The sequence below is a fragment of the Tupaia chinensis genome, unplaced genomic scaffold, assembly GCF_000334495.1.
Source record: "Tupaia chinensis unplaced genomic scaffold, TupChi_1.0 Scaffold000377_2, whole genome shotgun sequence".
In the NCBI taxonomy this organism is placed as follows: domain Eukaryota; kingdom Metazoa; phylum Chordata; class Mammalia; order Scandentia; family Tupaiidae; genus Tupaia; species Tupaia belangeri.
The window spans coordinates 3,788,165-3,808,832 of record NW_006159876.1 but is presented as its reverse complement, the minus strand read 5'-3'; the positions used below and the strand labels follow the sequence as shown (position 1 = coordinate 3,808,832).

Here is a 20,668-nt window from a genome sequence, read left to right as displayed (position 1 = left end):
GGTGGTTTTCTAGTAAAGCCATCTCCAACAAAGCAGACTTTTGTAACCATCCTCTTCTATATCTTCTTCTTTCTCTTTCCTGTTCAAATAAGTTTGAACACTTCTGTTTCTCCCTGGGCTTAAACTTTGGGTAGAGGGACTTCCCATTTTCCTGCTTTCTCTTTCCGTTTTTGTTTAATCATATTGGTAAGTACTTTAGCTCAGGACTGTCCTTCTCTAACAGATAGGCAGGTACTGCTCCTTGTGGAGTCTTTTCATCACAGTTTTGTTTGGTGTTCCTCTTTTCATACATCTTGACAGTCTTTTTCATTTATATTTTCTCAGCATGGCGCTGTTTATGATAGAGTTTAGCCTTCAGACCAATCATCTTTTTTGCCTTCTTTGAACATTCATGAGCCTCTCGACTTTCCTTCTTTCTCTTTTTCTCATGGTAATCCAAACGGTATCCATTAGTATTTTCAATGTAATTCAATATATTTGTTTTGTGGCGTGGTGATGGCTGCAGAGTCGCCAGGAGCAGCCTCCTGGATGCAAAGAAGTTGTCAATTTTGCTCAGTCTTTTTTAAAAAAGAATTATTTATTTTAACTTTATTTATCATTATTATTATTTTTAAATTTGCTACAGGGTACATGTGCTCACCAGAAAGAGACAAAGAAAGAGAGAGAGAGAATGAAAGAGAGAAAGCAAACTGCTAAGTCTGGGACTTGAACCACAGTTGGCTACATGGGATCCCAGTGCCTTAACCACAATGCCACCTGCTGGCCCCATGTCTGCTCAGAGTTGTTCAAAGACTTTATTTTTTAATTTTTTTATTTTCTTGAGAGATTTTTGCTATAGGGCATGTGCACTCACCAGGAGACAGAGAAAAAAGGCAAGAAATCACCTCCCAGGGGGGATGGCCATGCTGCATCCCTTCTTCTCCATTTTCCTCTCAAGACTTTGGGTATGCATGCAGACACATCCAGAGTGAGTTTTAAGCCACTGGATCCAGGACCTGAACCCAGTGGTCAACTATGTGGGAGTCCAGCAATGTAATCATTATGCCATCTGCTGGTCCTAAGACTTTCTAATTCAGTAGGAATGATCTGCATTTAGCTTGGCATTCAACAGCCCTTACAACACGACCCTATTCTGCCTTCCCTCACTTTTCCTTCTACTGCTCCCCTACAGAAACACTTCAATTTGCTGTTTCTTGCTTGATAATTACATAGAGGAAAGGGGGGAGAGGGGACGGCGGGTGGCATGTTGGTTAAGGGCATTGGACTCCCACATGGCCAAACGTGGTTTGAGTCTCGGACCTGGCAACTTACTTTCTCACTCCCCTGCCCCTCGTACTCTGTCCCTCTCTGGTCAAACTAAAATAAATAAATATAGTTAAGTAAAATAATTATTTAAAAAAAAGAAGATAATTACATGGCATACAGAATTCTCCCAGGACCTTAGAAATAAGGAAAACCTGGATGTACCCTGAGAATAAAGTAAATTATAAACACGGTGTGGGTGCATATCTAGATTTTTCTGAGTGCATGGTTGAGTGGCTATAAAACACCCAGCACTCCACCTGAGATCACCTGATCAACTACATACACTTCTTAGAGAAAGCTGATGGTCAGCCTAGAACAAAGAAGAGAATTTTAAAGAGCTAAAGGCTAATGTTCTTCGGATAAAAGCTGAATTTGGAGACATGCCTTTATAGTTCCTAGAGAGGTATGACTGCATGTTGTCTCCCAAAGGCCTGGATTTAGCCCTTCTCTCAGCAGTCTTTACTGAGTGTCTACCTACCACGTGCTTGGCACTATAAACAAGCAACCTTCTGATCATTCTTTTGACTTTCTTGGCAGGTTTCTATTAAGAAAGGCAGAGCCCCGGTTAAGGAACTAAATACTCTAATCTCTAAAGAGGATTTCCACTGTAAATTCACAAACCCACCTATAATACAATGTGTTAAAATGTTTCTCACAGCGTGAAGCAGCAGAATTACTTTTCTAATATATCAGGCAACATTTCATTTTCCAAAATACAACCCAGGAACTATTCTTTTCTCCCAAATTCTGAAAAATGGGCTATCTTACTCCTTAAATAGTTTAGGATAACTTTCTTTTTTCTAAAGAATTATTTATCTTATTTTACTTATTATTATTTTTAATTTGATGAGGGAGCAACAGAGAGAGAAAGAGAAAGGGAAAGTGACAAAGCAAGCTGCCGGATCCAAGTCTTGAACTGCAGTCGGTGTCTAGTGCCTTAGCCACGATTCCACCTGCCAGCTCCTAGGACAACTTTCTATAACAAGATGCTCCATGTAGATCACTGCAATAGGAAGAGCACTCACCTTTGTTAAGTGCTATGGGGAGGACCAGATGTCTGGACAGAACTGGGGGACTTGAAATATCAGCTATATCAATAAAGCCCACTATCTCCAAATCTGAAAAGAAGGAAACAACACAGAGTTAATCTATACCGTTTTAGAAAAGTACATTTCTTTTTTTCTTTTTTTTTTGGAGAAGTTTTCGCTATAGGGCGCATGCGCTCGCCAGACAGACAGAGAGAGACAGAGAGACAGAAAGCGAGAAATCGCCCCCCAGGGGGGATGGCCACACCACAATCCCTTCTCCTCCATTCTCCTCTCGGGATCTTGGGCACGCACGTACATGCGCCCGGCATGAGTTTTAAGCCACCGGGTCCGGGACGCGAACCGCGGTCGGCTACGTGGGACTCCAGCGACATAGCCATTACGCTAACTGCTGGTCCCAAGTACATTATTTTCTATAAGTGAGATTTTGTAAACATAACATTTAGGTGGACATTCAAATATGGTAACTGGGAAAGCTATTAAACTTCTCTGAGGGTGACTCTTGCTGTCACAGTTCTGCTCAGCCTCCCAGCTGGAAATACGGACATGTACCACTGGGCCCGGCTTTTCATGTGGACAGGGTCTCGCTACGTTGCCCAGGCCAGCCTGGAGTTAGCACCCTCCTACCTCAGCCTCGCTGGGTGGGTGGGACTATAGGCACAGTCTGACTTTTAGACCCTCTCAGCTACTGAGCACAATGTCTCAGCAACATCCTCAACTGCAGTTAAACTAACAATCTGCATTTTAAGTAGGTCAGAAAATGATAACTGTCTTCTATACAATGAATTTAAGTCATGTGATAAATCAGGTAAACTTTTATTTTTATGAGGCCAAGTCCCCAGACCAGGGATGTTCAGGTCACCAGGGGGAATCACAGTCAAACACTTGCACAATGACATCACTCTGCCTTTGAAAGCTCTCACATTAAAAACATTTCCCTGAGAAAGAAACATTTTCTCAGAACCAAGACAAGCAGTCTAAACATGACAATGATTTCCTTCATTTACAGAAGTTGGATTAAAGACCAAATTTAACTGGGATTTTAGGCCAGCAGGTGGCATGGAGGTTAAAGTGCTGGATCTCACATGGCCAGCTATACGTTTGAGTTCCAGATCTGGTGGCTTGAAAATGATAGAATGAAGGTGAAGGGAGTGTGGCAGGGCCATCCCCACCAACCCCTCCAGCTCCCAGTCTCTCTCCACTGAGCCCACGTGTCCTATAGTAAAACTAACAAATAAAAAAGAAGCAGCAGCAGCAGCTAGCCCTTCCAATATGACCTTAATTTATCATGTTAATTGATATCATTCTCTCTTTTAATCACTTGAAAAATTTCAATGCCAGTGAATCTAGCTAAGATGTTTGTAATTTGTGCTTATGATTACCTAGGATTAGAGATTAATTTATGACTTCACAATTAAAAAGAATAATGCATTCTTTAATCTAAATACTGGTGACAATATCATCCAAGTATCAGAATTTACATTTCGTTGCAACCCCCCTAGAGAGAGAAGAAAATAAATTAGAAGAAAGTAAGGGTAACAGAAAAACTAAGAAGCAAGTTTTAAAATAAGAAAGTTACCTGTGTTAATGACCTTAGGGATAGGATCAATTTCTTCATCTACAACGAAGGGTTCTGGCCTGGGGAAGACTTGCACGTCAGCGGTCAGGTGGCCACACTTGAGAACAGCATGGAAAGGCGTGTATGCCAAATCTATCAGTTTCCTAGAATGTGATGAGGAATTGTTACAGAAGTGTAAAGTGATGAACATAAAAGGAATTTTTCAAGATCTTGTTTTTCCTTCAAGTTGACTCTAAAACTAAGATCTGATCATTTGTGAGACAGGACAAAATCTGACATTTTTGGGGAGAAAATTTCAACTCTGAAAAGCCCCAAAGCAAGTTGCTCTTTCAAACTGCTGAGTCATGGTAAGGAAGACCAGCTCTGTAAGCATTATAGATTTAGTCATACTTAGTTTAAAAGGGAGTGAACTTAAAAGAATCACTATTATCAATCATTTTATCTGAAAAATGTACAAATGAAGTGACATAATTAGAAAATTAAATGACATAATCAGAAACAGTAAAATAGATATTATTGTTTATGCCAAATTATAATACTGGGCTGTCAAGGTAAAAGGGGCTATGCATATACTCACCCAAACATAGACTGCACGTTTTTCAAGCACAGAGGGCCATCAATAGTGAAAATCTGCCCTTCGCCATTGTTTAAATCTATGAGGCGTTCAAGGCACTCCAAAGAATCAGAGCTCTGAAGCTACAATGCAAAACAAAGGACTCTTTAAAGCAGCACGAAATGCCAGATTATTATCAGCACACCAAGGTCACAGCCATCACTATGACACAGGCAATAAATAATTGAGATGATCTTTTAACAGCCAATGTGAATGGAAATAGCTGTAACGACTCTGAATCAAGGTTACCAGAGAGGAACGTTATATAAAACGACACCATAGACCCATTTCATTCAGAAGTGGCTCTGCAAAGACTCTCAGAGCTGATCATGGTATTTACACAGCACATTCCCTTCAAAATGTTTCTAACACCTTTAGGTAAGAACCGTTGTCATCTACCTTTTATGTGAGAAACACTGAGGTGAAGAATGACTAAGTAACTTCCCCAACTACATGGGAAAATCAGAAAGTGCTTAATAAAACATACATCGGAATAAGACTACTTTAGCAAGAAAATCAAAGCACATTTTTGCCCACATTTCTGGCAGAATACACCTAAGAATTCTTTTTTTAAAGAATTATTTATTCTATTTAAAATTTATTTATTTATTAAAGATTTTATTTAACTTTACTTATTATTTATTTTAATTTGACCAGAGACAGATGGAGGGAGAGTGAGAGTGAGAAAGCAAACTGCCAAGGTCTGGGACTCGAACCATGGTCAGTCATATGGGAGTCCAGCGCCCTTAACTTATTTAATTTGATGAGAGAGAAAGAGAGGAAGCAACCTGCTAGGTCTAGGACTTGAACCGTAGTTAGCCATGTGAGAATCCAGCGCCCTCAACCACCATGCCACCTGGCGGCCCCTTTTTCTTTTTTTAAGAGAGTTTTGTTTGTTTGTTTGTTTGTTTTACTATAGGGTGCATGCACTTGCTAGAGAGACAGAAAGTGAGAAATCCTCCTCTCCTCCATGGGTGACGGCCACACTTCTCCTTCATTCTTCTCTTGGAAAATTGGACACGCATGCACATGTGCCCAGCATGAGTTTTAAGCTGCCGAGTCCAGGACTCAAACCATGGCCTACTATATGGGAGTCCAGCAACATAACCATTACGCCATCTGCTGGTCCTTACACAGAAGACCTCTTAAACGAGGGAAATAACTATCTCCAAAAGAGTATCTCCAACCTTCAGCACCCATGAGCATGGGTAATAACTCCAGCTATATTTCCCAGGGAGGCAACCTACTGAAATGTCAGAGAGCATTCGAGATACAAAGCCTTTCAAACAGAACTCAGTGACCAGTTTCAGGGGCAGGCAGGCGGCTGGTTAAGGGCGCTGGACTCCCACACGGCTGACTGTAGCGTGAGTCCTAGTGGCGACTTGCTTTCTCTCTCTCTCTCTCTGGTCAAATTAAAGTAAATAAATTTAAATAATTCTTTAAAAAAAGAAAAAACAACTTAGTGACCAGCTGCAGCAGAACCAATGGAGTCCAGTGTGACATTATATGTAGTAATATTATTAATGGGATATGCTGAAAATCAATTTAAGCCTTAAAATCTACCTAATCAGCTAGAAAGTAAATAAATTTAAATAATTCTTTAAAAAAAGAAAAAACAACTTAGTGACCAGCTGCAGCAGAACCAATGGAGTCCAGTGTGACATTATATGTAGTAATATTATTAATGGGATATGCTGAAAATCAATTTAAGCCTTAAAGTCTACCTAATCAGCTAGAAGACAGAGTAACAGGCATTACCTCCTCCAGATTTGCCATGCACATGATGTACAGCTTGGATGGGAAAGGGAATGGCAGTGGGAACCTGTTGCTCTCGCTCCGCTGACTGTGAGTAGCCAGGGAGTGCCGAAGTGACCCTCTCCCAATGCCGAGACAGCCGTCAGTCACCAGCACCACCTGTTTGCAAGAGAGGGAGAGGCCTGTGTTTTAAACGACGTATTTAAAGCAGTCCCACTTAGCAGTGTGTTCACTGCTAGAAAGAGACATGAGAAAACTTAACAGGTGATGGAAATGTTCTCTATCTGCAATTCCTTCTTCTCCATTTGCCTCTTGGGATTTTGGGCACGCACGCACACATGTCCAGCATAAGCTTCAAGCCACTAGATCCGGGACTTGAACCATGGTCAGCCACATGGGAGTCTAGCACCTTGACTACTATCTGAATGAATGGAGACACCTTCTGGCCCCTGTTCTCTATCTTAAATTGCAGTAGTGGTTACCCAGGTGTATGCCTTTGCCAAACTTAGTGGACAGTGTACTTAAGATCAATGCATTTAACTCTATTTCACCTAATTAAATCTAAAAAAAAAGAAGCTTGCCTCTGAACACTTAAAAAAAGATGAGCCATTCATAACTAATGTTTACCTAATTGTATTAAAACTAGATGTCGTCTCTTCGATAAAGAGTTGATACGCAAGGCACTGATGTAAAAAATGGCATTAGGAACCATTTCATGTATGTACCTAAGAAGCACAGTCGTCTGGACTTGGCCACTTCATTTTCAAAGATGACACGCTCTATCCCGGGCAACTAAAGTGACAACAGCTTTAAAAACGTATTTACAGGGCCAGCAGGTGGCGTGGTGGTTAAGGCCCTGGATCTGTTAGGGCCATAGCTCAAGCTCCAGACCCAGCTGCTTGAAAATAATGCTGGGTGCATGTGCATGTGTACCCCAAATCCCAAGAGAACAGAGAAGAAGGAATCACAGGGAACCCCCTGCAAGATGATTTTTTACTTTTCCGCTCTCAGTCACTCTGTGGTGAGCACACACAACCTATGGCAGGAAAAAACCCAGTATTTATAAAGGCCATTTAACCAGAAGTGTACCAGACCTTTAAAATGCATTCTTAACCTATCATTTGAAATATACACCAGCATTGGTGGTAGCTGCAGAATCACTTTCCTTTTCCTCATAGCTTTAGAGTGATCCTGGGGTTGGGAGGGAGCTGGACTTCCCAAGCATCCCAGGGCGGGTTACTTGGCTCTCGACAGCCTCCATAGCCGATAGCCTCGCTGGGTAACTAGGGAAGAACAGCCATTAAGGCAGCATTATCGATAGGGGCTGCACCACATGAAGCACTGAGATCCGTGCTACTTCTAAAGCCCTTTCAGAATGCTTAACAGAGGTTCCCTGCAGGGATGTAATTTTTAAAAAATAATTATTTAATTTAATTTAATTTAATTTATTTGTTGATTTTTAATTTGACCAGAGAGGGACAGAGTGAGAAAGTGAGAAAGCAAGTCGCTAGGTCCGTGACTTGAACCATGGTCGGCCAGGTGGGAGTCCAGCACTTTAACTACCACGCCACCAGCCGACCTGGGATGCCATCTTTTGGGAGACAGCTGACTACAAGGCATTCCCTGTGTACTTGCCTCGGTATCAACCATTGCTGTGTAATGATTTACTTCTGCCACTAGCCTTTTCAGATGCCAAATGGCAATGAAATAGTTCATGTAATGTCAAAATTAGACACATGTTACTTAATGAAGAGCCAGACCATCTAAAAACCTTGGTTAAAAAAATTTCACATTTGGACAAGTTTGTTTGATTATAAAAACAGTCACTAATCACTACTACCTCTAGTACAGTGATTTGGACCAAATTCACCTCAAAGCTAACCAAGTAAATCTAACTGGATTCAGACCCCGCCCCTTGCCCTCAGGGCACAGGGTATCTCAAATTTAAACTCTTCCTTTTTCTTTTTTTGGGGGAAATTTTTGCTATAGGGAGCATGCGCTCGCCAGACAGGGAGAGACAGAGAGACAGAGAGTGAGAAATCACCCCCCCGCCCCGAGCGGATGGCCACACTGCAATCCCTTCTTCTCCATTCGTTCTCCTCTCAGGATCTTGGGCACGCATGCACACACGCCTGGTGTGAGTTTTAAGCCACCAGGTCCAGGATGCGAACCACTGTCAACTACATGGGAGTCCAGCGACATAGCCATCACCCCACAAGGGGGATGGTCACACTGCAATCTCCTCTCCTCCCCTCAGGACCTTGGGCACACATGCCTGGAATGATTTTCAAACCACCAGGTTCGGGACTAGAACCGTGTGGTTGGCCACATGGGAGTCCAGCGATGTAACTACTATGAAAACATCGAAAGGCATAAGTATGCATGCACAGGTTTGGCTCTTACATTTTTTCCGAGTTCTCTGAAAGCACAGAAGGACTAGGATATCAAACTGCTACTTATAAAAATAAAAACCAGTGGTCACAGGTGGTATGGAGGTTAGGGTGGCTGGACTCCACGTGGCCAACTGCATGGCTCGAGTCCAGGATGTGGTAGCTTGAGAAACACACCAGGCATGTGAGCATGCATGCCCAAAATCCCGAGAGGAGAACAGAAAAGGGATTGCAGTGTGGCCATCACCTCTGGAGGGTGATTTCTCACTTTCCCTCTTTCTCACTCTCTCTGGTGAATGAATGTGCCCTATGACAAAATTAAACATACATACATACATACATACATACCAGCGATGCCACTGACACTACTGAGGAATCCTATGTTTGCCTGTAATAAAAAATCAAATACTAGGGGCCAGTAAACTATGGCCTGCATGCCGGATCTTGCCCACTGCCTGGTCTTGTAAATAAAAGTTTTTATAAAATATTTCTTTTAAGTTTATTTATTTATTTTAGTTTAGTTTTTGCTATAGGGTATATGGACTTACCGAAAAGGTAGAGAGAGTGAGAAATCACACCCCCGGAGGATGGCCACACCATAATCCTTTCCTCCATTTTCCTCTTGGGATTTTGGGCATGCATGCACATGTACCCTGCATGTTTTTTCAAGCCACTGGGTCTGGGAATTGAACCATGGAGTTGGCCTTGTGGAATCCAGCCACCTTAACCACCAAGCCACCAGCTGGCCCAGTTTATTTATTTCTTCCATGAGCAAGAGAGATAGAAAGAGAGAAAAAGAGAGAGAGAGAGAGACAGACACAGACTAGTACCCCCAAGAGGGTCCTGATTCCATGATCTACCTTCAGCCTCAGCCAGTCCTGGTTCATGGAGGTTTCCGGAAACCTTCCCATGTAGGACAGCCTCGCAGTATGTGGTGTTTATCACCACACCACCATGTGGCCTCTATTTTGTAAATAAAGTTTTATGTGAATAGTCACGCTCGTCCATTTACGATCTATGACCGCTTTCCCACTACAGCAGCAGCTGAGTAGAGGCCAGACACCCACGAAACCTAAAATACAGGAAACAGCTTAATGGCTCTTGTTAACTCTTACAACTCTCCTTTTTAGTAATATTCCTGTTTTCTCCTTTAAAATATGCTACCACTTCCCCAGCTACCTGATTATAGCAAACTTCCCATTCTCTTTTTCTGCTACTGCGCTGCCTTGATTTGATGCTAATGTGGACCTACTGTGGCCTCTAAGTAAGGAGCAGCAGGTTTATGACATTCACACGCCTCACTTTTTACTCAGCTCAGTTGAGATGATTAAGTTTACTGAATAAATGTTGCATCGAGATAAAGAAGACAGACTACGTTATACAGATGTTTATAGCTGTTTCTCTCAAAATTATAATTGCCCCTTCCAGGGAATGTAGTTCTAGAATTCCACTGTGAGCCCTTTCTGCTTTGTACAAACAGTCCTGGTTACGGTAAGTTAATTTACGAGGAGGATGCTCTCCTGAAGGCATAGCTTTGCTGCTTTCCGACGACATTAGTGTTGATTTAGTGCCTGCTTTTAAAAACCTGTCAATAGTGGTAAATGTAGTTTGTGGAAATTACAGCGCATGCGGTGTCAGACTGGAGACAACTGAGGCTAACTCGGCGGTTAATGTTTTTAACTTAGGGCAGTGAAAAAGAATCGATGGTTACCTGGCAAGGAATTGCGCCGCCCCACTCTTGCTGAACGATGTTGCAAACGCCAACTAATGCGGACTCCAAGCAAGTTTTGTCATAATCATCCATGTTACTTAGTGCTTCCTTATTGAATGAAAGATAAAAATGCTCATTATTCTCCACTATTTCAATTCGATACAAGAAAACCACATAAACTGTTTCAAGTATGACTGTTATACAAAAAACACTGTATTTCTGAGAACCCCACAACACAGGTTCTTGAAGGAAAACAAACGTGCCTCCTCTACTATAAAGGGTAATTAAGAGAGCTTCCCTTCACCCCGTCCTCTAACCAGGTGAGAGTGAAAGGTGCACCACATTTACATCTTTATGGGCAGAGCTTGAGGGGAAAAACTGAAATGAAGAACGTTCCAACACATCATGAAAATAATGACAAAATGTATGTGAATGAATAAAGAATGATTATGAACTACAGTAATCCTCCCTTACCCATGGTCCTGTGGTCTATGGTTTCAGTTACCTGTAGTTTGAAAATATTCATGAGGGAACCAGCAGTTAGCGTAATGGCTATGTCGCTGGACTCCCATGTAGTCGACTGCGGTTCGCGTCCCGGACCTGGTGGCTTAAACTCACGCCGGGCGTGTGTGCATGCATGCCCAAGATCCCGAGAGGAGAATGGAGAAGGGATTGCGGCATGGCCAACTCCCCTGGGGGGGGTGATTTCTCGTTTTCTGTCTCTCTGTCTCTCTCTGTCTGGCGAGCACACGCGCCCTATAGCAAAAACCTCTCAAAAAAAAAAAAAAAAAAGAAAAAGAAAATATTCATGGAAAATTCCAGAAATAAACAACTCGGAAGTTTTGAACTGAACACCGTTCTGAGTAACATGACTACATCTCACACGCCACCTCCCTGTCCCACCCTAGGTGTTAATTGCCCCTTAGTCTGGCATCCACACTTTCAAGCATTCCATGGAAGTCTTAAAGCACATCTCCCCAAATAAGGCAGGGCCACTACTATATACCCTAAATGCCATTCTAGGAACTTCACATGCACGTAACCATCACAACATTGTAGGGCACGTGTGCTTGCCAGAGAGACAGAGAAACAGAGAAGAGAGGGGGAAAGTACCCCCGACAGAGTGAGGTCACAGCAAATGCCTTCTCCGTTTCTCATCTTGTTGGGGTTTGGGGCACACACGCACATGTGCCCAGTTGGTTTCCAAGCTATGGGGACGGGACTTAAACTGCTGTCATCCACGTGGGATCCAGCTCCCTTAATCACCAGGCTCTCGGGCCAGCCCAAGGTATAGATGTTAACCCTATAGATTTTTGTCGTATGCCAGAAAACATGAGAGAGAGAGAGAAGGTAGCTCCCATTAGGGAACAGGTTACGCCTCAACCCTCTTTCCGCCCATTCTCTATCTCATCAGAATTCTGGGCATGAACCCCATGTACTTTTTAAGCTGCTGGGGCAGGGGCTCAAACTTTGGTCAGTTATATGGCATCCAAGTTCCTCTGCACAGCACTTAACTGCTCTGCTATGAGGTCAACCCTTAACCTTATTTTAAAATGAAGGTACTAAAGTACAAAAAGATTAAGTAACTTTCCCCGATCTCATGATTAGGGGTGTAAACCTGGAATTAAACCCAAGCAGACTGACTCCAGGACTCTTGGTTTTAACCATCATGCCTCATTATATAGCAATTCTTTACATTTCAGAACTACTGAGTATCAGAAATCCCTGATTTATTCACTTATAAAATAGCCAGTGCAGGGACCAGCAGTTAGCGTAATGGCTATGTCGCTGGACTCCCATGTAGTCGACCGTGGTTTGCGTCCCGGACCTGGTGGCATAAACTCATTCCAGGTGCGTGTGTGTGCGTGCCCAAGATCCCAAGAGGAGAATGGAGGAGAAGGGATTGCGGTGTGACCATCCCCCCTGGGGGGTTCTCTCTTTCTGTCTCTCTGTTTCTCTGTCTGGTGAGCAAAAACCTCTTAAAAAAAAAAATAGCCAGCACAGGGTCCACAGGTGGCACAGTGGTTGGGAGTGCTGGATTCCCACACGGCCAACTACGGTTTGAGTCCCGGACCTGGTGACTTGCTTTCTCACTTACTTTCTCTTTCTCTCTCTCTCTCTCTCTCTGTTCAAATTAAAAAATAACAATAATATTAAATAAAGGTAAGTTGAAAAAATTGTAAAAAAAAATTGTAAAAAAAAAAATAAAAGATAGCCAGTGCAATTTTTTTCTCTTTTTTTGGAGAGTTTTGTTTTGTTTTGTTTTGTTTTGCTATAGGGTACGTGCAGTCGCCAGAAAGACAGAGAGAGACAGAGAGACAGAAAGTGAGAAATCACCCTCCTGGGAGGATGGCCACACCACAATCCCCTTCTCTTCCATTCTCCTCTCGGGACCCTGGGCATGCACGCACACGCGCCCGGCATGAGTTTAAGCCACCGGGTCTGGGACTTGAATCACAGTCAACTACTTGGGAGTCCAGCAACATAGCCACTATGCTAACTGCTGGTCCCTGTTTCTTTTTTATTTTGCCAGTGCAATTTTCAAAAACCACTTTGAATCACTTAAAACATATGAGATAATAAAAGGAATGGTCTAACAAAATTTTACCACTGTTTTAAAAAATGCAAACTAAATTGATCCTGAATTTCTAAACTGTATAACAGTTATTGAACTGTTCAGTTGCATCCCACAAACGTTTACTAACTGCCCACTTGGGGCAAGGCATTGGGCTAAGCACTCTTGGCAATATGAATGACTTAGAGATGCTGTCAGAGAGTAAATTCACAGGCACGTCACAGAAAACATCTTTGGGATATACACCAATCAATCAAGGCTTAAACTCTTGTCATTTCTTGGCAACTGTACATCAAAACTATTTGCTGGGAGACCAGCAGTTAGCATAATGGCTATGCTGCTGGACTCCCATGTAGTTGACCACGGTTCGTGTCCTGGACCCGGTGGCTTAAACTCATGCTGGGCGCGTGTGCGCGCGTGCCCAAGATCCTGAGAGGAGAATGGAGGAGAAGGGATTGCGGCGTGGCCATCCCCCCCAGGGGGTGATCTCTCGCTTTCTGTCTCTCTGTCTCTCTCTATCTGTCTGGCGAGTGCATGCACCCTATAGCAAAAACCTCTTCAAAAAAACCCAACCAAACAAACAAACAAATAACATGTGCCAGGCACATGTACTTGTGTGCCCAGGATCCCGAGAAGAGAATGGAGAAGAAAGGGATTGCGGCGTGGAACAAACAACCAAATAACTATTTGCTGGAGGGGAAATATCATTTGGAATTACTCTAGAGGAAGGATTTTTATAAGGAATGACGGCGTGGCCATCCCCCCCAGGGGGTGATCTCTCGCTTTCTGTCTCTCTGTCTCTCTCTATCTGTCTGGCGAGTGCATGCACCCTATAGCAAAAACCTCTTCAAAAAAACCCAACCAAACAAACAAACAAATAACATGTGCCAGGCACATGTACTTGTGTGCCCAGGATCCCGAGAAGAGAATGGAGAAGAAAGGGATTGCGGCGTGGCCATCCGCCCTGGGGGTGATTTCTCCCTTTCTGTCTTTCTGGCACCCGATAGAAAAAACCCCTAAAAAAAAAAAAGTAGAAAATAGTAAAAGTATTCAATCTAAAGAACCTGAATTTTAGAAAATACAACATTTTGTATAGAAGATTCCAGAAAATCAATAGGAAATATGGCAACAACTCATAACTCTTAACTCATACATTTACCAAAGAAAGGAATAAGATGTGCTGGTTACAAATCTTTTTTTTTGCTTTTTTAATTGCCAGAGGGCACCATGCCTTCACCAGAGAGAAAGTAAGAGAAAGTACCCCCGCCCCCAATGGGCACAGTCACACTGAAATCCTTTTTCCTCCATTCTCTATCCCATCAGGATTTTGGGCATGCAAGCCACACAGATGTTTTTCAAACAGCCAGAATCAAGATTAAAACCATCATCAGCCATGTGCTATCTCGTTCCATGTGCACAGCACCTAACCACTGCGCTCCTGGGCCAGCCAATACTTTTATTTTATTTATTTATTTATATACATATATACACACATGTTAATACTAATAACAGACTTATTAAATACTTCCAAGTTCTGAAAATGCAGTACAATACGATGACACTGTTTTCCTCCCAAAAATTTGGGCCTGTACACACAATAACTTATTTTTACTTACCTGTAGGGTGTTATAATCTCTTGTGAAGGGGACCATCAGCTCCCAAAGTGATGAAAACACCACGAGGGCTGTAAACTCCAGCTTGTAATTTGTGGCCATGTGCTCAAACAGCATTGTCAGACCGTGGGCTGCGAGGTGCTTCCGCTGGTATTCCTCGGAGCCCTCGATAGACACGGGTCGGGTCATGGAAAGGGAGACATCCATTACCACCACTGTCGGCATGGTGAAAAAGCTCCCGGGGCTCCAGTCAGGATGCAAACAGGCAGCTATGAATAGGGAAATACTGAAGAAAATCAATAAGGTCTTCTCTGTCATGGAGAGAAAAAGTATTTCTTTCACCATAATTTTAGCCAAACCCCATGCAAGCAGAGGTGATGGCAAATCTGCACAGAATTTGGTGAGAAGGAAACAAGCATCTCAGTTCATTGTGAGGACCACTCTTAGAATCACCCACTAAAGAGGCTGGCAGGTGGCATGGCGGTTAAGGTGTTGGACTCCCACAGGGCCAACCACAGTTCAAGGCCCAGACTCAGCAGGTTGCTTTCTCTCTCTTCTCTCTCTCTCTCTTTCTCTGTTCCTCTCTGGTCAAAATAAAAAATAAGTAAATAATAAAGTTAAATAAAATAATTCTAAAATAAAGAATCACCCACTAAATGATTATACATCAAAAACGACTTTAAGTATTTCTCTTGGGGGGAAAAAAGAGCATTAAATTCACATCACTGCTGACTTTCATATCTTCAACTTTGACCCAACTTAATAAGCACATTTTTCTAGATTTTATTTAACTTTATTTATCATTGTTATTTTAATATTTCCAGAGAGAGACACATGCACACACACACACACACACACACACACACAGAGAGAGAGAGAGAGAGAGAGGGCAAGTGAGAAAGCAAGCCTCTAGGTCCAGGACTCGAACCACGGTGGGCCATGTCCAAGTCCAGTGCCCCCACCTTGCCACCTGCTGGCCCCAAATATAATAAACACTTCCCAAAGCTGAATTTACTGAGGAACACTTCTAGTTGTCTGTGGTGATGCTATTTGACAATCACCCATTCTTTTTTTGGCCCTGTCTTAATCAATACAGCACTAGTAGTACAAATGCTCAACAGGTATTTCATTTGGTGCCCTTGTTTCATTAAAATAAATACAAAATATGAACACAAAAGGCTAGTAAAGTCATAACCCAAATTAGATAAAGCTAGAAATAATTAAGCCTGACACAATTAACAAACTGTTAGCCTCACTAGTACATTTAAGATACTCATAGTACCTAAACTGCCAATGGTTCTTTTTTTAAAAATAATTATTTTATTTATTCTTCTTATTTTTTAATTTGACCAGAGAAAGCAAGCCACCAGATCCAGGACTCAAACTGCAGTTGACCATGTGGCACTCCAGCACCTGAACTACCATGTCATCTGCCAGCCCCGCCCAATGGCTCTTTAACAGGAAAGAGCAAAATTAAAGAATATGTACAAAGCAGAAATTATCTCATGCAATTGTGTAAAAATGGAAGAAACAGAGTTCTTTTTTATTTTTGGAGAAGTTTTTTTTTTGCTATAGGGCGTGTGCACTTGCCAGACAGGGACAGAAAGCGAGAAATTACCCCCCAGGGGGGATGGCCACACCGCAATCCCTTCTCCTCTATTCTCCTCTCGGGATCTTGGGCACGCACGCACACACGCCTGGTGTGAGTTTTAAGCCACCGGGTCCGGGACACCAACTGCGGTCGACTACATGGGAGTCCAGCGACATAGCCATTACACTAACTGCTGGTCCCGAGAAAGAGAGTTCTTTAAAACTATGGATTGAGAATTACCATAAAGAAAACATTTCTGGGGACCAGCAGATCGTGTAATGGTTATGTTGCTGGACTGCTATGTAGTTGACTGTGGTTTGAGTTCCCGACCCGGCAGCTTAAAACTCACGCCGGGCGTGTGCGCATGTGTGCCCAAAATCCTGAGAGGAGAATGGAGGAGAAATCACTTCCCCCCACCCCCGGGAGTGACTTCTCTTTCTGTCTCTCTGGTAGATGCACATACCCTATAGCAAAACTCTCTCTAAAATAAAAAAAGAAAACATTTTTGTGCTTGAAAATAAAGAAAAAAATTCACAGATACACAAACCTACTCATGGTATTACAGCTTGCTGCTACTCTATTATTTAACAAACTGTACTCTATTCGCACAATGAAATATCATATAGCCATAAATAAATTACATAGATATCAGAAATATTTATGTAAAGTATTCGTAACTGAAAAAGCAGGTCACAGGATTGAGTGTCTACACTGTTTACTGCTTTATAAAAATCATATTGCCTATGTACAATTAAGAAAGACTCTGGGTAGCAGGACCAGCAGATGGTGTAATGGTTACATCACTGGAGTTGACTGCAGTTTGAGTCCCCGACCCAGTGGCTTACAACTCAGGTTGGGCGCGTGTGCGTGCATGTTCAAAATCCCCAGAGGACACTGTAGGAGAAGGGAGCAGTGTGGCCACCTCCCCGGGGGGTGTTTTCTCGCTTTCTGTCTCTCTGTCTCTGGCAAGTGCACATGCCCCATAGCAAAAAACCCCCCCAAAAAAAAAAAAAAAAAGACTCTGGATGGATATAAACAGGTTAGAAATGGAAATGTAATCTTCACTATTGCCTTTCAACCTTTTGGCTAAGATCAAGTATAGAAATATAATCTTCACTAATTTATTTTTTTGAAATAAGAGTCAGAACACCCAACAGTGGCCAGACTACTTGTTTTAGGATAGTGTTCAATTGCAAATGTATGCAATCCTAAAATTCCATTTGTAGGTAGGCTGTTGGGTACTCAGAACATACTGGCTCATGGAGACAATGTTATATATGAGAGTTAGGGATACAGAGCAAGTATAAAAAAAGTTACCTTGTAATGTTCTGAGATACACTTCAAACATAGTTAATAATGTCTTGTGTACCAATATCAATAAAGCTAAACTAAAGAAAAAGGCTTTCTGGGGCCAGCAGGGGGCATGGTGGGTAAGTGCACTGGACTCCCACATGGCCAACTGTGGTTCAAGTCCTGGGCCTGGTGGCTTGCTTTCTCACTTTCCCTCTGTTTCTGTTCAAATTGAAAAAAAAAAAAAAAAAAAAAAGATGAGGACTAAAATTAAATAATTTTTAAAAAAGGAAAAAGAAAAAGGCTTTCCAGGCTCCTTAGAATTTCCAAATGTTTTCGGGCCAGCAGGTGGCAAGGTGGTTAAGGTGCTGGACTCCCATATGGACGACTGTGGTTTGAGTCCCACACCTGGCGGCTTGCTTTCTCACTTGCTCTCTCTCTCTGGTCAAATTAAATAAATAAATAAGTAGATAAACAAAGTTAAATAATTCTAAAAAAATGAATTCCCAAATGTTTTAACGATTTTATAGAGAAAAACAAGATGTGTATCCCTCTTCTCTGCCTCATTAAATGGTATGTGCTAAACATAATTCGCCCTCTTCTGATGACGTAGTATGACCACTCTGAATACCAATGTCGCCCAGCACACCGCTACCCTGACATTTCACGTTGTATTAGCATCTCCCCAAACGTGTGCTGCAGACGGCTGCTCTGGAGAAATGTGCCATGAAAAATGAGTTCAGGCCTTCTTAAAGATTCCGAGAAGTTCTATAGCTAACCCTGTGCTCCATTTAACCCCTTCCTACGTAATTACTGTTGCGGCCCCACGGCACAAGTGTCATATAGAACATATAAGGAAACACTGCCTGATACGCCAATGATCCAGGGTGTTCTTGCTCTGTTCTGGTGTCCCCACTTTACGACTAAGACTTAGACCATCAGCTTGCTTTCCACTTTTCTCAGTCATCCTCTGTAATGATCCCTTTTTCTGATTTGCTGTTTCTTAACTGCTAGAAGCCAGGTTGTCAAGCTTGTTAAAATTGTATTGGTAGTCAAAGCCTACGAGAGTCTGTGGATTTACTAAAGTGCATGAGCTTATGTGTATCAACTTGGCATTGTTTTGTCTACACAGTCTTTTTAAAATTTCCTTTTTGGGTCTTAGTCGTGTTGTTCAAGAAGTGAGGTCTTGTTCAATACTAGTTCAAGACGCATTAGACTATAAGCTCACTCAGGAGAGATCATGTCAGATTTCGCCCACCGATTTCTCCTCAGAATTTATCACCGTAGCTGGCATGTCATAGGTGCTCAACAAATATTTGATAATGACTAATGAATTACCCATAATCATCAGACATAACATCAATTCTTCAGCAAAATACATTATAATTTTTTAAAGGTTTTTGCCATAGGACTTGAGCGCTTGCCTGAGAGAGACAGAGAGTGAGAGTGAAAAAATTACCCCCCACAATCCCTTCTCCATTCTCCTCTTGGGATTTTGGGCACACACAAAAATGCTCCCTGTATGTTTCAAGCCACTGGGCCCAGGGCTTGAACTGTGGTCAGCCATGTGGGAGTCTAGCATATTAACCACTGCACTGCCTGCTGGCCCCATACATTTTAACTCTGGCAACCTAAAACACATTTCTTCTTCTCCTCATTCAACCAGATACCAAGGACTCCTACACTCTGCCCAGGTAGAGTTTATCCAGCTCTTGTGGTAGTCCCATTCACCTATGTTGGTCTTGATAACTTTTTAAAAAAGTATTATGGGGCTGGGACCAGCAGTTAGCGTAATGGCTAAGTCATTGGACTCCCATGTAGTCGACCACGTTTGCGTCCTGGACCCGGTGGCTTAAAACTCATGCTGGGTGCATGTGCATGTGTGCCCAAGATCCCGAGAGGAGAATGGTGAAGGGATTGCGGAGTAACCATCCCCCCCTGGGAGGTGATTTCTCGCTTTTTGTCTCTCTGTCTCTCTCTTTCTTTCTGGCGAATGCTCGCACTCTATAGCAAAAACCTCTCTAAAAAAAAAAGTATCATGGATCTTGGGAAGTAGTGCCCTCACCTCTTAGGAGAATGGGAAACAGAGTACAAAGACCTGTATCAGGTGTATGAAAGCATTTTCAGCCCATGAAATCTGCTCTACCACGGTGAGCATGACCGTAGCTGGCAGCCTGCCCTCTCTGAAGCCACCTTTGGAGCTGGCTTTCTCCCACTGGTGCATCTATGTCCATACCCAAAGCAGCTCCTTAACTGTGACCAAGTGATAGGAAACCAGTTTAGGACTCAGTTTGTAAGCATAGGAGAAGAGTGAACTCAGTGTTCTTAAAGGATGGTGCACTTAAGCATTCTAGACCTGATTTACAAAAAAGAACTCCCTGCCCAGCGGTCTAGCACTTTCGCGTGACCATGATGTATTATCCTTCACCTGAGTTGCTTCTGACCCTCAAGTCCTCCACCCCATTCCACCCCAACCCTGCACACTCCCATCTGTACTGTTTCATGCAATGCTTCGGACAACTAGGAGTCTCTGTTCTCAAGAACAGGCTACTCCTGAGAATGGACCCTAGGCAAGATTTGGCCTCAAATGCCAAGTCTCCATCAGCCACATGTAATTCTTCCCTGAAGGTGACAGGTAGCTGTTTCATAAAGGATTGATTACGGGGGTTTCGCTCTCAAAGCACAATTGTTCTGGGAATTTCAAGTCCGCCCATTCGTGTTCGAGTCCCACCTACTCCTCGGCTTTCCTGTCAGGCTGACTTCCCTTGCTCTGATGAGTCCCTCCCGAGTTCTCAGATACTTCATCTCTAACATCCAGTCTGGAAATACGGCGTTCAGACTCCTCCTACATTTGGATCGTATCAGCAGGGTGCATCTTTACCTTAAAAATCAGTCAAAATTTTTGAGATCTGGAGGCTCTCATGGGAAGAGGGGGCGAAGGAGCCTGGGCAGGGAGCGAATCGTGCAGTTAACGCGGAGCTGGAAACCGCGAGCCGCAGAGCGCGGGGAGGCCGGGGACAGCGCCCGGGGACAGGAGCCTCAGAGAGGGGGCCGGCGGGAAGGCCCGACGCTGGCCCTGCGCAGTTCGTCACCCCAACGCCCTCATCCGGGGCTCCAACAAGCTACAAAAAGCCGCCCCGGGCCTCCGGCCTCCTGGACTCACCCCGCGCCCACCGCCGGCCACAGTACGTCCGCGGCAA

General features: G+C 43.1%; 1 protein-coding gene across 3 annotated transcripts in view; it reads right to left on the bottom strand.

Annotated features, from left to right (window-relative positions):
- The window catches only part of INTS14 (integrator complex subunit 14), a 50,931-nt gene extending 30,273 nt beyond the window's left edge, over positions 1–20,658 (bottom strand). Inside the window, exons 1-7 of one of the 3 annotated variants that reach the window (XM_014589757.2) lie at positions 20,350–20,658; positions 14,591–14,873; positions 10,400–10,507; positions 6,302–6,457; positions 4,508–4,626; positions 3,931–4,073; positions 2,331–2,423 (exon numbers count right to left, since the gene is read on the bottom strand). In XM_014589757.2, coding sequence (XP_014445243.1) covers positions 2,331–2,423; positions 3,931–4,073; positions 4,508–4,626; positions 6,302–6,457; positions 10,400–10,507; positions 14,591–14,812 — 841 coding nt within the window. In that variant the 5' untranslated portion in view covers positions 14,813–14,873; positions 20,350–20,658. The remainder of the gene's footprint in view (positions 1–2,330; positions 2,424–3,930; positions 4,074–4,507; positions 4,627–6,301; positions 6,458–10,399; positions 10,508–14,590; positions 14,874–20,349) is intronic. The other 2 variants (XM_006153495.3, XM_006153496.3) reach the window with 2 other exon arrangements.
- Between the last annotated feature and the right edge of the window lie 10 nt (positions 20,659–20,668).